The 16959-nt window shown below is 48.6% G+C and overlaps 2 protein-coding genes across 5 annotated transcripts in view; both read left to right on the forward strand.

Moving 5' to 3' along the window:
• Window positions 1-1857, forward strand: part of VPS45 (vacuolar protein sorting 45 homolog) — a 60937-nt gene extending 59080 nt beyond the window's left edge. For all 3 annotated transcript variants that reach the window (XR_011498140.1, XM_070497385.1, XM_070497387.1), the window contains one exon: window positions 1225-1857. Coding sequence is in view for 2 of the 3 variants with exons in the window: in XM_070497385.1 (XP_070353486.1) it covers window positions 1225-1312 (88 nt within the window). In the remaining variant the exon portion in view is untranslated. The remainder of the gene's footprint in view (window positions 1-1224) is intronic.
• Window positions 1858-6527: 4670 nt separating this feature from the next.
• PLEKHO1 (pleckstrin homology domain containing O1) lies at window positions 6528-15436 on the forward strand. 2 transcript variants are annotated; one of them, XM_070497053.1, is made up of 7 exons: window positions 6654-6846; window positions 7466-7612; window positions 8059-8144; window positions 11849-11989; window positions 12675-12779; window positions 13171-13272; window positions 14421-15436. In XM_070497053.1, exons 6-7 carry the CDS (start codon window positions 13264-13266, stop codon window positions 15123-15125), a joined length of 714 nt encoding a protein of 237 aa, XP_070353154.1. In that variant the 5' UTR covers window positions 6654-6846; window positions 7466-7612; window positions 8059-8144; window positions 11849-11989; window positions 12675-12779; window positions 13171-13263; the 3' UTR covers window positions 15126-15436. The 2 variants fall into 2 exon arrangements, with proteins under 2 accessions (XP_044613932.2, XP_070353154.1); XM_044757997.2 differs by lacking the exon at window positions 8059-8144 and having other exon boundaries at window positions 6528-6846.
• The last annotated feature ends 1523 nt before the right edge of the window (window positions 15437-16959 follow it).

Below are 16959 nucleotides of genomic sequence, written 5' to 3' on the forward strand. Positions count from 1 at the left end.
TATTCAGTATACCTTTATTGGCTGCCTACTAGGTGTCAGCTTCTGTGCTAAGTGGTGGAGATGCAAGCTGAATAAGTCTTAGTCCCAACCCTAAGGAGCTCACAGTCTATTTTGGCAACAATAATATATAGAGTGCCTAGTTAATACTAATACAGTGCTAAAATAGCACCAGGACCGAGTGATCATAGTGGTGGGAGTGATTAGTTCAGCATGGAGGAGTTTGGGAAGGCTTCACAGAAAAGGCAACTTTTAATCCTCAACCTGAAAGAATAAAGAGGATTTTATCAGACAAAGAAGAGTAGTCCATCATTTCAGACATAGGACATCATAAGAGCAAAAGCATAAAGGTATGAAAGCTCATGACGTGTTTAGGGAACAGTGAGGGGTCAGTCATGGAGGGCACATTGGCTGCGTGGTGGGAGACGGAACCAGACAAGTGAGAGGCGGTATCGTGTGCTGCCGAAGGGCCTGCATTCTAGAGCCTGGGTTTGAATCCCAGCTAAGCCACTTGCTAGCTGTTGTGGCCTTGGCAAGTCACTTAACCCCTCTATAGCTTGGTTTCTTCATTTTTTAAATGAGGATAATAGTATCTATTTCATACGTATGTATACACATACATAGATGGCTTAAAACAGTTTCAGAACAAAATAAATACACATATTGCTTATTGTTAGGCCGCATCACAGAGGGCCTTGAATTTTAATCTGTACATTATTCTGTGAGCAAAAGAAAGGTTTTAAAACAGAAGAGGGGAAAGTACGCAATAGGATATAATCTGCATTTTAGAAAATTCACTCCACTGCCACTTTGGAGAATAGATTGGATAAGGAAGAGACAAGAGGCCAATACAAGTTCTGAGGCAGTTTCAAGAGTGTATTAAGAGGTGCTGACATGGTTCTGAGTTAGTACAGTAGTCTTGCCCTTAAAAATTCTGGGTTCCTAACTAGAAATTTCAAACCTGAAATGTTAGTCTTAACAGATCTTCAGAGCTTAATGCTAAAAAAGACAGAGAGAACCCTGGGCAAGAGCACAGAGGGGCTCTCCTTCTAGTCAGGATGTTTTAGTGCTCACTGATGCTCCTATTCTGCACCCAAATATCAGACCAGTACTTCTTGTATACTGTCCGTGATATCTTTTTATCTACTTAGATGTCATGAACAAGATATTCTATTTTTGAAGATGCTTTTGTTTTTTCCTTTGATTAACCTCAAATCTACTGGTCAGTTTCCTAGAGGAAGTTCTAGCTTCTGGACTGCACAGCCGAAATAAGGAGAGCTCTCAAGTTATGTCGAGGTCAACAAGCAGAAGATGAAATGGTGAGGAGAATGGCGCAGCTTCCCCTCTTGCCTCACTGCAGGCTTTCCCCGCTGACCAGAAGTGCTGGAGAAGAGCCTTGGGTTTTGTGCTTGTTGTTAAAACGCATCTCCAGGTAGCCTGCTGATTACTGAACTGTTGGCACAGATACCAAGTCTCCCAGTGATGAGTTGAAAATAAGTCTGAGCCCATCCCAACCCACTTTTCTCTTGGTTTCCTTATCAAATAACTACATGTATTCCTTGTGTATAGCACAATCACTTCAGCTTCTGATGAATTTTGTTGGGATCTTACTTGAGAAAAGGGTTATCAGAGCTTAGAGGAGTTTTAAAAAGTAATCGTTTGATGCACATGCTGTACACTCTCTCTTCTCTTGACCCCTTTTACTTTTCATTAACCACGTTCCTGCACAACTCATTTCTGAAAACTCGGCATGTTTCTGCAGAGAGCCATCCAGAAATTGTGTGTCCCTACATTGCAATTCTCTGTGGCACTGAGAAACCATGTATGACTACAATAAAAATCCATTTTATGAAGATACAAGTGATTTGTTTTTGTTTCTTTGGGGTTAATAACTATTTATGAGAATTCATGAGACGAAGCATGAGCTGGCTTTACACCAAACACAGCGAAGGCATTGCCTCCACCTGAAAGGCATTTAAAGTATGTCAAGGAAAATAATAAATTCAAGGCAAATAATAAATTTTAGTGTCAATTTCACTTCTCTTGAAAGCAGTGGAAAGTGATGATGTCATTGATTCCAGAAAATTATGGCATCCTCAAATCATAGCAAAACCACCACGGCACAATTCCTCCCTGGTTCTTGGTAAGTCTTTATTTTTTTTTTTAAACCTTTCTTTTATATTGATAAACATTCTCTAGCATCAGATAGCCTAGGCTGAAATCTATGTCACAGTTGTGTGGCTTTGGGAATGTTATTTAGTGTCTTTGTGGCTCAGTTTCCTCATCTATAAAACAAGAGTAATAAAGCATCTTCCTAATAGGATTGTAAGGATAAAATGAGATAATATATATATAAGTACTTAGGACATTGTAAACACTCAATGAAATTTGACTAATAATAAGATTGATCCCTGTCTCTAAGTTGGGAAAACAAAATCACTAGGCAAAACGATTGGATTCCTGTCAACCCTCCCACTGCATTAATCAGCAGTTCAAGAAATTGAGAGAAAAGCTAAAGGTCATTCTCTCCATCTCCCTTTTCCCCATTCCTCTCAGCTCTCAACCATTGTTTCTTTACCTTACACGCCCTCACGTGAAGCCCTCAGGGCGAAAGTCCATGGTAGAGCTAAGAGCTAAGTTCTTTTCTTTTCTTTTCTTTTCTTTCTTCCTTGTTTTTGAGGGTCCCTTTGGGTACATTTTAATTCTTAATTTTTTATACTACTGAAAAAGTGAGACGGACTTCACTTAGGAAGACAGTATTTTAAATGCAGCTTTTTACAAGTTACATAGTCTTTTCAAATAAATAGAAACTTTCCTCCTCCAAGCAGAATTATCTGTGCTTCCCTTTCTCTTGGCAAGATAAGTCTGAAGAATAAGAAGAATAAGAAAAGAGACTTTTCAGGGGCCGGCCGGTGGCGCAGCGGTTAAGTGTGCATGTTCTGCTTCCGCAGCCCGGGGTTCACCAGCCTGGATCCCGGGTGCGGACATGGCACCGCTTGGCAAGCATGCTGTGGTAGGCGTCCCACATAGAAAGTAGAGGAAGATGGGCATGGATGTTAGCTCAGGGCCAGTCTTCCTCAGCAAAAAGAGGAGGATTGGCAGCAGTTAGCTCAGGGCCAATCTTCCTCAAAAAAAAAAAAAAAAACAGAGACTTTTCTTATGTCGCTCTCCTCATTATTTGCCTGCTGCTACTGTACCTACTCAACTAACATTATCAAGAAGTCTAAGAAATGAGCCTTACCATCAGGATGTTTGGTGCCAAAAGTTAGCATTTCTTGATTAAGGATCAAAGGTTCATATTTTTATTTAACATTTACAGAGCTGATTACATTATTACTGGTACTTTATTTTTTCCCTTTAAAAACATTTTAATTAAGGTCTTATATGTTTTTAATGACCTCTCTTCAGTAGATTAAAGTGCCCTAGTCAAAACCTCTCTGTCCCATTTACTCTACAAAAGCCAGAGTACTTGTTTTTAACTAAACAACTGTTTAGATAACAGTTTCTGCCAAGTAAACTTGCAGGCAGTAATTCACAAGTCCTTATCTCTTACAGCTCCCTTCTTCCTCCCTGAAGTGGAGTTACTTATAAAATAGTCGATTGAAGAATAAAGCTACTGGCAGTTGTCTTATCCATGGTGGCCGCAGTTAGGGAGGTAACCCCATCATGAGTCTCCCAGTATTTAATCTCCACCAAAGAGAGAAATTGGCTTGGGTGGTAGTGTCAAGCTCACAGAGGAGCCAGTACTATGAAAATGTGTAAAGGAAACCATAAGGTTTTACTCTGACATTTCTCACTTAAAAATTGGTCTTTGGGGCCGGGGCCGGGCCCGGTGGCACAGCGGTTAAGTTCACACGTTCCCTTTGGTGGCCCAGGGTTTGCCTGTTTGGATCCCGGGTGTAGACATGGCACCGCTTGGCAAGCCACATATAAAAAAAGTAAAGGAAAATGGGCACAGATGTTAGCTCAGGGCTAGTCTTCCTCAAAAAAAAAAAATTGGTCTTTGGAAACAGTCCCAATTCATAGATCCCAATTCAGGTGCCATGAAGGTCACCTGGCAAGAGAGAAGTCAGCTCGAAGAACAGACCAGGGGAAGAGTATGGCATCTGGAAAGAGGGTTGAGTAAAAGGACCAACGGAGACAAAGTAAGGGAAAAGCTGAATGTCATGCTGTCCATCTCCTTTCTCCCCATTCCTCTCAGCTGTTTTTTCTTTACCTTACACACCCTCCTGGGAAGCCCTCAGGCTTTTGTCCATATTATAGGATGATAAGATGAGGCAGTGCAGCAGTGCAGGTTAATGAGAGAGAGAGAGAAAACCCAAGATTTATGTAACATCTTAAGGAGCAAATAAGAAGGGAAGGTTCTCCAGCCCACATGCATCTGTTCTGGAATCTGAAAATTACTTTGGAGGGCTTTGGTTTTTCAACAGTCCTTCTGCCTGATGTTCCACAAAGCTCCTGTCCTGCCTGACGCAGCACACAGGGACCCCAGGCCCTTGCTTCTAGGAAGCCCTCAGATATTTGCTGACCTAGGAGGAAGATGGAACAAGTCATGAATTACTTTTTTCCCATAAAACAGAATCTATTTAAAGTGTAAGTCCAAAACACTCCTACCTGCCTGGCCAGCAAGCCCTCAAAAGATCACGCAGGCTAGTTTCCTCACCATTTTGCTTCCTCACTTATGAAGATACCCCGGATTTTCTCATTCTTTTTAAATCACTTTTTAAACAGAGAAGTTGGGAAATAGAGATGGTGGGAAGGAAAGAGGAGAGTAAGTATGTGTGTGTGTGTGTGTGTGTGTGTGTGTGAAGCCTAAACAATAGACTGGTGTCAGAAAACCTGGATTCTAATCCATTTAGCCAGTAACTTGCTGTGTAAACTTGGGCAAGTCGATTGATTTGCCATACCATTTCCTCATTTTCCAAGTGGGAATAATAATATTTATTCTATATATCTCACCAGGTGGCACTAAAGATTTAAAGAAATGATACATAAGAGCATTTGGAAAGGATAAATTTCTGTATCAGTCTAAAATAGAGGAATTAATTAGTATGGTAAATGAAAAGAGGTTAAGAGGAATATTATTGGATTAGGAAGAAGGGAGGGGCTGGGAAAAGAGAGAATCCTCCTCCTTCATTTGTCAGATACCAGAAAAAGCCAAGACCACTCCACTCCTCAAACCACAAATTTGGCCAACGTTCCTTTTATCTTAAAACATCTCCAGAAAAAGAGTTCTTCCTTTTTCCTGCTCCTCTGTGCCAGTGATTTTTATTCATTTTGTGGTTATTGCATGCCTACATATGCCAGGCAATGTGTTTGTTAGCTTAATATTATTTAAGAATCAGCCCTGGAGGGCAATACTTGTATTTTTCAAAGGACCTCCACAGGTCATCCATTTCCCTAACTTTCCTTATTGATGGAATCGGCAGTTCATCCCCCACCATTTCATATGTGGAGGAACTGAGGCCTAGAGGAATTCAGTGACTTGACCAAAGGCCACACCGTTAGTGATGAAGCCAGTACCCAAACCTAGGTTTCCGGACTCCCCTCTTCCCACTAAATATGTCTTGAAAATGAAGTTACTAAAATGTTAGTCTGTAGGCTCTGAGGGAGATCTGGCCCAAGAGGGATCAGCGGAGGTTCCCCACTCAGGTCCTGCTCCTTCCCTCCCCTGGACGTGAGCGCTGTGGACAGGATGGGATTTTCCCATGTCAGTGCAGCAGGCAGACACCCAGGTGGTAGAAGTTTAAGCCTCACCTGTATATTTAAAGCCACTTGGTATAACGGATCACGGCTCTGGAGACAGAATTCTATTCCTCCCAGAACTCAGTGTGTCTGCAAATCCCTCAGCCATTCTGAGTCTCACTTTTCTTTCTCTCGGCAGTGGAGATCATAAGGACAACCTCATACTTAGGCTTATTCTCCTGAGGCTCAAATAAGGTCTGAGGCTTTGTAAACTGCAGGAAATGTGTATTAATATTAACTTCTCTCCCACCGCGTCCCCCGTACACATCGATACCCTCAGAAGCATAAAACTTTTCCACAATATTTGACCTGCTCAGGCCACTCTGTTCTCCCACCCAGGGAGTGGGAATTCCGAACGCCGGTTCTTAGGAACGCGCCCTCCCAGCTCACGCTGTTTTTATTTTGGGTTTGGGAGGGAGATGATCCGCGAGAGATGATCTCGATTGAGGTTATCTCTGGTCTTCATAAATCTCTGTCTCTCTATTACCCATCCGCTCCAGCTGCCTCTGCCGCCTCTCTCGGCAGGTCCGCCGGGGCTGTCTCTTCTGGCTCCACCTCTGGATCGGCGGTCTGACCGAGTCTGGGTCTCTCTGCCCCTCGAGGAGCCGATCCCGGCTGGGTTTCGGTCTGTCTGCTTTACCCTCAGTGAGTCAGAAACAAAGGCGGGGGGAGCGCACCATCTCCGGCGCCGCGATTCGCCCTTTATTCTGAACTCGCAACGTCAGCGGGCCGGTGGATGGAGCCGCGGGGCGCGGGCTGGGCCGCCCACAGCGCGCCGGGCCGGGGGAGCGGCCGGGCCGGGCGGCGGGGGCGCGCTCGGGGCCCGGCCGCGTGGGCGCCGGGATGGAGGGCGCCGAGGGGCGGGGAGCGGGCGTGCGGGTGTGTGCGAGTGCGAGGGAGGCCGGCCTTTAGTGTAACCGGAGCTACAAAGAAGGGGAGAGTGCGGCGAGGGAGGGAGGAGCGGCGGCGGCGGCGGCGCCGGGGGCATCTCCGTCGCCCGCCCCTCGGAAGGAGCCCCCGCCGCGGGGCCGCCCCTCGGCACCTCGCCCGCGCCCGCGCCCGCGCCCACCCGGCATGATGAAGAAGAACAATTCCGCCAAGAGGGTGAGTGCGCCGCCGCCCCGCGCCCGCCGCCGACTTTGTGCCGCGCGGCCCCGGCCCGTCGGGGCTGCGGGCGGCGGGGCGTCCTGCGCGACCCCCCGCGCCGCCGCCCGCCGCGCCCCCGCCTCGCCCTCGGCGCGCCCGGCCCAGGGGCGGCGCGGGCGGGGGCTTTTGTTCGCTGACTCGCGCTGGGGGCTGTAAGTTGGCTTAGTTTCTGCGCGACCCCAGCCTCCCCTCCCCGCCGGCGTCGCGCTCTGCAGGGGCGAGCAGACAATGAGAAATAAAATAAAATGCCGCTAATCCGGCGCGGCGAGCCAGGCTGGGGGAGGGGTGGGCGCCGGGGGGAAGCGGAGGCCACCTCCGCGCCGCCCGGGCCCGAACCCCTTCCCCTCGCCGCTCAGTTGTTTATTCGGGAGAAGGGGGAGGGGAGCGGCGGCGAGAGAGTTCGGCGGAGTGAACACCTTTCGGAGTGGGGGACCGCCGCCGGGCCCCCGACCCCAGCCCGCGGCGGGCGGCGCCGGACAGAGGCCAGCGGGGCCCCAGGAGGTGGGGGGGACGGCAGGAGAGGAGGACAGAGCTGTGAACCCTTCACCGCACGGTTCTTCTCTCGCCCCGGGGACAGGGGCCTCAGGATGGAAATCATCAGTTTGCACCGCCTGAGAAGGTCGGCTGGGTCCGGAAATTCTGCGGGAAAGGGATTTTCAGGGAGATTTGGAAAAACCGCTATGTGGTGCTGAAAGGGGACCAGCTCTATGTCTCTGAGAAGGAGGTAGGTGCCCTTTGCCTCCAACTACCCTTGTTTTCTCATATTCCCCGCTTCGTCTGTCCTCAGGGCGCTTGTCTACCTTTCATGTGCCCCTTATCTCACTCCCTGTTTTGTTCTAAGAGCAAGTTCAGGTTGGTCTCTACCCCCATCACATCTACAGAGAGGTCACCCTTTAGGGAGAAGACCTGAGTTAGAATTAGAAGTTGACTGTGCATCTTATTTAATGATTTTTGTTTGCAGTTACCTTTCTGACAACGATGATAACCCTCTCCCGAGACATCCCAAAAGTTCGAAATGTGCCCTGCTCCCCCCAACCCTATCCTGGTCTCTATCTGAACGTGGGATTTTATTTTCTTTGGTATTGCTGCTGAAACCCTCTGTTCAGCTTATTCTCCACCCCTTCCTGTCCCCCCACTCAGACCGCCTGGCCTCCCCTTTCCTGTCTCTAGCATAGGCATGGTCGTATCAGCAGCTCGGCTGCCCTGAATCACAGAAAACACACACACAACCCTGGGACAGTCTCCTATGACCTCAGGTAAAGTGTTTGAGTGGCACACAGTTATTTCTGTTGAAGCCAGTGTCCCTAATCAGGATGCTCTCTGTTCCCCACCCCCACTCCACTAAAAAAAGAAGCAAGGAACTCATTCTCCACCCTCTTCCTGCCCCCACCCCCCCATTTGTATCAGAAGGGAGAAAAGTGGAGTTATGAACCCCTGTCTGTCTTTGTGTCTTTGGTTCTGTAGTTAAAGTGAAAACCTCCGTCCACATTGGGTCAGAACCTTAGCCCAGATCATTGAATCCAGACTCGTTCTCCCTTTTATCTCTAATTCTTGAGATCCATAACATGTAGTTGAGAAAATACTGAGAAACTGAAATTGCCCCTCTGGGAGTTAGAAGACTTTCCCGCCCTCCCTCTGCCACTGTATCAGCATAGCCTAGGAGACTGTCCTGTGTTCCCTTGGTGGCGTGCCCTTCCTCCCCCGATTCTGCATTCCCTCCCCCCAGGGCCAACTGGGAAGTCCTCCCTGATTTCTAACCTCTTCTGCTTTCTGCAGCAGACTATATTTAGGTAAATAAATCCTTTTATGGTATTGAAACAGACACGCATGCAGTCCTTGAGAAAGTATTCATCTGAACAGAACGTCTACCAAGGCACTAGGGAAGAGCTAAGCCTCGCCAGAGCCAAAGAGATCCCTTGTTAGGGTGTTGACACCTGCTGTTGGGGCTAAACTGGGAACTTGGTGATGGAGTGAGGTGAGAGAAGGCTTTGGCAGGAGGAGTTATGTTTAAGGGCCACCTCTACCCAATCCCAAATCCTACAGAATGTTATTCCACAATTTGCTCACTTTCCAGTTAAAGGGGGAAAAAAAAAAGCAAGTGTCAAAGGGTATCTCCTGTATTCCCTGAACTTCATAATGGCAGGAAACTAGTGAGCAATCCGAGAGAAGTTCCCACACGTCAGAGGGGAAACGTGGGAACAGGGAAAGGGTAGAAGGAACAAGACATTTTTTTCTTGTTTGTATTTGTCCAAAGAACAGAGTCTGGGGGTGAAAAACCATAGCTGATCCTTGTTTGTAGAGGAAGGGGTACAGAGACAGGGGAAAGGATGGAATGACCTCAGCCTAGGATGTCTGGTGTCCTGTGAGTCAGGAGCATCTGACTAGGCATGGGGCCAGTGGCCTCCTGCTGAGGAGGGCATAGGAAAAGAGGGAAGAAGCCTATTGATATTACTCTTCTTTGGAGCCAGTTTCCATGCTACAGTGGCCTGGGTTAAAGGTGGAACTGACAGAGGACTCTGGGCTGTGTTCTGTCCACTTCCCAAAAGCTCCTGAGCCAATAGATTGAAAAATTTTTTTAAAAAATGCATGGCATAATGTTTATAATTTACGTGTTAATGCGAGAAAATTCCTAACCCTCTCCGCCAGAATTTGCACCAGTGTTTTTTTGTTACTTCCTCTTTATAAAGGCAGGGTCTCCCACAACTGCCTCCACCAGAATAATCCTTCCGTATTTGTTGTTATTAGTCATTTTGCTCGTTCTCAGTCAAAGGGCACCTTATGATCATGGGGCTGGTGTGTGGGAACAGAAATTAGACTTTAGGGAGACCTCATGGTAGAGGAAATTGGGTTCAGGGCATCTTTTTTTGGCAAGCATGGGAAAAGGACAAAGAGCCAGGGGAAAGGAAAGGTTGACTTTGGAAGATGGGTAATTACAAATGAGACTGTGGGAATCAGATGGGGGACACAGCCCAGTGGAGGACACGGGTCTTGGAGTTGTCCGTCTTCCCTGGGCACTGGAATATACTTGTCCTCCTGCTTGCCTCACCCTATCCCCTACCCCTGCCCTCCCAAGAGCTAACCTCTGTCAGTGCCTCCTGCTCCCCAGAGCTCCTTATCAGCTCCTTATCGGTGTTCAAACCAGCATACCTCCCTTCACTTCCCTTCCCTTCCCTTTCCTTCCCCTGAGGAAAACAGAACAAGTAACTCTTCTCCTGGCTACATACACACACACCCAGCACCTTCCTCTCCAGAATTTCTGGCCTCTGCTGATAGTCTCGACTCTGAGGCAGGAGGGGGAGAGGAGGAGCCATGCATCATCCTACATCCCTGCCCTGTGCTTCTGGGAATTGTTCTTAGATGGCCCTGGCCAGCATCTTGTCCACTTCTGCCCACAATCCTTCAAGGCCTCTCATCGTCTCTGTCAGCACCCTGGGTCCAGAAGCAAGTCAGAAGAATAGGCAGATGCCAGACCAGAGATGGACTGGGGAATGGAGAAGAGAACCACTTTCCCACTTCAAGGCTGATGAGAACCAGGAGGATAGAGGAAGTCATCTCCACGCACACGATTCCTATTTCAGAGCTTGGGAAGTGGGGCCTCTTTTGTGAAACAATTCCAGTTAGGAAGGGTGGATGTCTTCCAAGAAAGATGTGAGGCTACTTTTATCTGTTTGTTTAGTTTCAGAAAGACAAGTGCTGGTAGTTTTCATCTGTCATCCCAGGAAACGTGACTGGCTCATTCCCAGGGTCTCCCAGACCCAGGCCCAAGCAGCGGAGGGTGAAAGGGTTTTCTGATCACAGGCTACTCCGTCTGGGCCAGTGACTAAGTCTCCTCTCCTCTTGCAAGCCGAAACAATCCATGAGCCACAGCTTCAGGGCACCAGGGCTACAGGAACACCTTAGGGGAGAAGAGAAAAAAACCTCTGAGAAGTTTCAAACAGACTTTGGAAGACATGTTAATGGAATTTGCTCTGTGGCGCTCAGAAAAGGCCGGTTGGGTTTGGAGGATGTAGATAGAATTGTGGTCTCTGAGTAGACATTCAGCAAGAGCCAAATGCTGAGTAAAGCTGCTAAGGGCAGAACCAGCGTGCAGGACAGATACCGCAAGCAGGAAGGGCTAAGTTTAGACCCAAAGAAGAACTTTCCAGCAGTAAGGGGACTTAGGCTCTCCAACTGGAATCGTGGAAGGAGGTAGCAGAATACTTCTTTCCAAGCTTCAAATTTAGTCCTCCAGGGAGAGGATAAGTGCATCTTTGTGTCAGGAAGCGTGGGTGCTTTAAATGGCTTTGCAAGCCTGGAGGAGCTCGGTTGGGTAGGAAGGAAGGAGAGGTAGGAACTACAGGTGTATTTTTCAGCTTGTCTGAACAAACTCTACAAAGTGAACACAGGGGCTGCTGTTCCTGTGGTGCTGAAGCTCCTGAATGAACAAGATAGATGACTCTTTATGATCATATATATTTGAGGAGGGATCCAGGAGGGAGTAAGAAAGCGACAACGTAAACATAAGATGGGAGAGGCCTTAGACAGCCCTTCATTCTCTCCAGACATCCCCTGATATTGGCCCTGCCTTTATCTCCTCCCTCTGGGCAATCATCCGGGTCTTGCTTACTTCAGGATGATAAGATTAACCTATTAGCAGTGTACGCCGTGTCCTTTGAAGAACAAAGTGGGGGTCATAGTGAAGAGAGACATGCTAGGGCTCTGGAAATGGTAGCTTGGCCTAGGAGAGTGGGGAGAAGGATTTAAATGGAAACCCGTTTGAGGAGTCAGGACTTGGGGGCTGCCTCAGTGCTGTAGCCCACTGTCGGCCTTTGTGGGCCTTGGATAGGAAAAACCCTTTCCTGTCCTGTCATCCCTTCCCTCTCCTGAGGCTTCTGATTCCCAAGATCAGTCTAAACTCACAATTTGGGGGAAGGGACTAAGTAATTTTATCCTTATCACCTTACCTCCAACTCTCCCCTAGGTAAAAGATGAGAAAAATATTCAAGAGGTGTTTGACCTGAGTGACTATGAGAAGTGTGAAGAGCTGCGGAAATCCAAGAGCAGGAGCAAGAAAAATCATAGCAAGTTTACTCTTGCCCACTCCAAACAGCCTGGTAACACGGTAGGTTTCTCCTGCCACCTTGGCCACTGGAACGTTGACCAGTGCAGGGGTGCCGGGGGCAAGGGAGGGCACCTTCCCCCTCCATGTTCTCTCAGCTCTCTTAACTGACAGCCTCGAATTGCTCTCCTGCCAGCTTTTCTTGTTGAACCTGAGAATATTGTGGCAATTTCCTTCCCTCCAGGCAAACCAGCCTTTTAAACTGTCCAGCCACAAAGATCATAAGATCTTCTCTCTCTCTTTCTCTCTCTAACACACACACACACAGTCACACATCTCTGAGGAGAAAATCACTTTTCCCTGTACCCTGATAGGTGGTTGAAGTTCTGAATAATTTCTTTTGTTTGAGGCCGTTCCTGCCACATTCTTTTTCTTCAGAGATTTAAAGAAAGATCTTTATTTTAGTACCTCTCCTTTACCAAACCTCCTCTAATCGTCTCCAGTCCTGTATTAATAGCCAGTATTCTTCTTAGCTCTTCCGTGGTCATTTCTAAAACAACCGCCAGGCTGTGGTGTTTTGCAGCAACAGAGGCCGGTTTCCTTAAGTTATGGGTGACTCTGGAAGCAGAATCTCTCTCCTTCCGGAAGCTGAGTCTAAGAGAATGAGAGTATAACTTCTTATTTCTTCACTGTCATGGTGAGGCACCAACTCTAACACCCTGACTGAAACAAGAATCTCCGCTCATAGGCTCCCAACCTGATCTTCCTGGCAGTGAGTCCCGAAGAGAAGGAATCATGGATTAGTGCCCTCAACTCCGCCATCACCCGAGCCAAGAACCGCATCTTGGATGAGGTCGGGGGCTCCTCGTGTGGGGAGGGATGCTGGGGCAGAGGGAGCAGCTGTCACTCACTAAAGAGGAAAGATCATGCTGCAGGCCCCATTTACTTGCTCCACCACTCAGTTCTGTTTCTTTCTCTCTCTCTGAAAACCCTCTTCTCTTTCCACCATCTCTCCAAGTCCGTTCTGCCAGTTCCTCTTTCCCTGCTTTATGACGCATGGGCCAGTGCTGGGCCAGTTTAAGGAGCCCCTTCACATCCAGTAAATCTCTTGCCCTTGGATTTGCTCAGAAGCAGTTAATGGGGTGGGTTTGTTTCCCAGTCCAGGCAGGTTCAGGCCTCAGGGGGCGCTGGGTTGGGACAGAGAGTCTCTGAAGAGCACCCTGACTCACAGTGCATCTCTTCAGGTCACCGTTGAGGAGGACAGCTATCTCGCCCACCCTACTCGAGACAGGGCAAAAATCCAACACTCCCGCCGCCCCCCAACTCGAGGACACCTAATGGCCGTGGTATGTAAGACTGTAAGAAAGTAAAAGTTGCTGAAGGGTCGGTTCCATGTCAGTCCATCTCGGGACTGTATCTCAGACAGCCCACCAGAGGCACTTGTGATACAAAAGTCAGAGGCTCGCAGAGGCCTCCGCCCCGTTCTCCTGCCTGATTCCTCCAAACCAAAGATATGTATTCAGCACCTACTATACGTTCAACAGTCCCTGCCCTCAATAAATTTATCATCCTTTGGAGAATGAGATGCACCCACAGGAAAATGAAGAATAGAAGAGTTCAATACTGGACAAGGCACTGTATGGTGGCCGGCTATCCTAATGAGTGACAATGTTAAGTACCGCAGGCGGTTAGAGGAGGAAGGATCACAGTGAAGCCCTGTAACATACAAAGTGGGGTTTTTTTTCATACGTCCGAGGTGTAAGTCTCTAGGGAGAGAGGCAACTTTCTATCGTAGAAAGAACAGGCAGTCAGGTATGGTAGAAAGAACATCGGCTTTGGAACTGGACAGAACTGGGTTGGAACCTCGCTTTGCAATCTACTCGCTGTGTAATTCCCTGAAGCTGCTTGTCTCCAGCTGTAAAGGGGGCAGTAATCCTGCCTGCCCTGAAAGGTGTCTGTGAGGAATGGTTGAAACTGTGTATCATTACGTATGAGGGACTGAATACCCTTATCACTCTGTTTTTTAATTACAGTATTCTGGAACCAGAACAAGGTGTATTTTAAGGCGAGAGGTTCTGAGTTCCAAATAGCAGAGGGGGTTGAGGTGTGTGGCTCAGGATATAGATGGAAAAGGACAGTTACTGTGCTGTGTGGAGCATCCTGGGTGTGTCAAACCCAATTTGATGCTTCAAGTCCACAATACAGAGGAAAAAGACACTCTTCAGAAAGCTCGTAGTAAAGTGGAGAATATGGGAAGCAAACAGGAGAAATTAAATCACAGAAAAATAAAAGAAAAAGTAAGTTCAAATCACTATGAAAGGAATAAGAATAGCCAACAGAGTCCAAGGGTTCAGTCGGGAGCGGAGGGCTCCTCGTTCAGGGAAGGCGTGTTGAGGAAAATGACCACAGGTTGCATCTCTCTTTCAGGCAGTTGCTCCTGAAATGCCCACTGACGACAGTTTATCCCCTTCATTCCCTCGCTCTCCCTCTCCAGGCTTCGACCTCTACCTCAGATGGGATGCTAACCTTGGACCTGATCCAGGAGGAAGACCCTTCCCCTGAGGAGCCAACCTCTTGTGCTGAGAGCTTCCGGGTCGACCTGGACAAGTCCGTGGCCCAGCTGGCGGGCAGCCGGCGGAGAGCAGACTCAGACCGGATCCAGCCCTCCTCAGACCGGGCAAGCGGCCTTCCCCAACCGTGGGAAAGGCCAGAAAAGGGGGCCACCTACACCCCCCAGGCACCCAAGAAGTTGACCCCCACAGAGAAAGGCCGCTGTGCCTCCCTGGAGGAGATCCTGTCTCAGCGGGACGCTGCCCCAGCCTGCACCCTCCACCTGCGGGCCGAGGACCCCCCAACCGCTATCCCACCGCACCCGGGGCAGCTGTCCCGGATCCAGGACCTGGTAGCAAGGAAACTAGAGAAGACTCAGGAGCTGCTGGCAGAGGTTCAGGGACTGGGAGATGGGAAGCGAAAGGCCAAGGAGCCCCCTCGGTCTCCTCCTGATTCCGAGTCAGAGCAGCTGCTGCTGGAGACGGAGCGGCTGCTGGGAGAGGCATCGTCGAATTGGAGCCAGGCGAAGAGGGTGCTGCAGGAAGTCAGGGAGCTGAGGGACCTGTACAGACAGATGGACCTGCAGACCCCCGACTCCCACCTCAGACAGACCACCCAGCACAGTCAGTACCGGAAGAGCCTGATGTGAAGGAAAGGGACAAGAGTCTGGAACTTGTAGGGGGTGGACAGACTCTTATCTCCCAGTGTTGCAGGACAAAGCTTTTTTATTTACCTCAGTCAAAAAAAGAAAACAAAACAATCAAACTCATTGCTCTTGCTGACGCCCGACCCTGCTACAGCCCTCCTTTCCCAGCCTCCTTTCCTTCCTCACCCCCCTCCATCTCTCTCAGACCTAAATTGCCTCAGATGTGAGGAGGAGGTGACCCCTCTAGCAGTATTAAGAAGCTTTCACGTGGATGGAGAGAGAGAAAGGGTAATAAAGGCACAGTGACCATTTTACACCTGCCACCCCTCTGAGACGTGGGGAATATCCTGCTGCTCCCAAGGACGTGTACAGGCTTCTGGGTTGGGAGCGGGGGAGTCTCTTATGTCCCATTCCAGGTTTTCAGGCGGAGGGTGAGATTTCAGCTGCCCAGCTCTAGCTCTAGGGACGTGGAAGCCAGTGCCACCTGTCCACGCTCACAGAAGAGAAATTTATCCTCGGCCTGAGGACGAGTTGTGGAATTAAAATCTCCCCCCCGACACGGGCTTCTTGCTCCTCGAGTCTCTGACTGAGAGTGAGCTGCCTGGCTTTCTTATTTGACATGTCTCTTCCCTTCACCTGCCACACCCTTCCCAACACTGATTCAGATACAACACTGGGCAGATGGGACTGGTTTGGTCTTTTGCCTCGGGGGGCCTAGCACAGGGAACTGGGGACAGCTGACCCCCAGAAGAACCAAACTAAGAACGAAACTGATTTGTGATGCAAGCTGGGTAGGATGACGGGGAAAACCAAACGTGTGCCCAGGTTCCTCTTTCGGCCAAGCTTGAGTTTCCTGTAGCCTCTCCCTCTCCTTCCTCAACCCTCTCTTCCAACACTAATCAAGCCCTGACTTTAGAAAAACATCTTGATGCTCACAGCCCCAAGCTCCTGACCACCTTTCAAGCTGGCAGGCTCCCTAGCATTCTTGTCAATGGTAGGTCCTACACAACTCATTTTATTCTGTTTGCTTCTTTCCTCCGAAGTTTCTAAGATCAGGTTTAGTAATAGTGACAGGGTCCAGAGAGGAGTTGTGAAGGTAAGATAGAAAGTTTTTGGAAAGAAGGGGACAGAGAAGTAGATGAGAGGTTTGAAAAAGCACTTAGAAGTGTATCCCTTGCCAGCTTCTTGACCCTCTTCTCTAGATCTCTCACCTCCAGGAGCCACGACCTGGAGCTTCACTGGGTAACAAGTTGCCTGTAGATCCTGGCATGAGGCTGCCCTAATGTGACATTCAGGAAGATGGAGTAAGAGGGAAAGAAGGAAAATCCTTTGGTGAAACACAGACCCTTCAATTCCCATTCTTCTCTGACGTTGCTCCCACAACTCATGTAGGCAGGATGGGGGCCTCTTTCCGAGTTAAACCATCTCTAGGGAGGAGAGATTCTTGTGCTGTTTTAGTCCCCACCACTCACAGTCATGACGGTTTTCCCCAGATCTAGGCTGTGGTCATCTGAACTGGTCTCTTCCCTGAGGAGCACATATCCTACCTGAGTGAGGCAGATGTGCCAAAGGGCCGCCTGAACATTTCCAGGGTCTCCTGGGGTAGCACGTGAGGGAACCTGCGTCTCCAGTCTTCCTGTCCTTCAAGCAGTCACCACTCTCCAAAACTAAGCAAGCTCAGCAGAGCCACCCATTGTCACAAATTGAAAATCTAGGTTAAAATGATATTTACTTTTTATAAATTTCCATCTTTGTATTAATTTTATTTACTATCATTTCCCCTTTTCCTTTTCTTCCTTCTTGTTCCCAAGTAATGAACAAAACACAAAAGTAAGAA

The sequence above is a fragment of the Equus asinus genome, chromosome 25, assembly GCF_041296235.1.
Source record: "Equus asinus isolate D_3611 breed Donkey chromosome 25, EquAss-T2T_v2, whole genome shotgun sequence".
Classification (NCBI taxonomy): domain Eukaryota; kingdom Metazoa; phylum Chordata; class Mammalia; order Perissodactyla; family Equidae; genus Equus; species Equus asinus.

Bases quoted from the DNA above. Each gene is read 5' to 3' on its own strand.
- PLEKHO1 (XM_044757997.2), top strand. From the start codon at position 6,817: ATGATGAAGAAGAACAATTCCGCCAAGAGG. The intron at 7,613-11,848 runs GTAGGTGCCCTT...ACTCTCCCCTAG, and splicing joins TCTATGTCTCTGAGAAGGAG to GTAAAAGATGAGAAAAATAT. The intron at 11,990-12,674 runs GTAGGTTTCTCC...CTCCGCTCATAG, and splicing joins CCAAACAGCCTGGTAACACG to GCTCCCAACCTGATCTTCCT.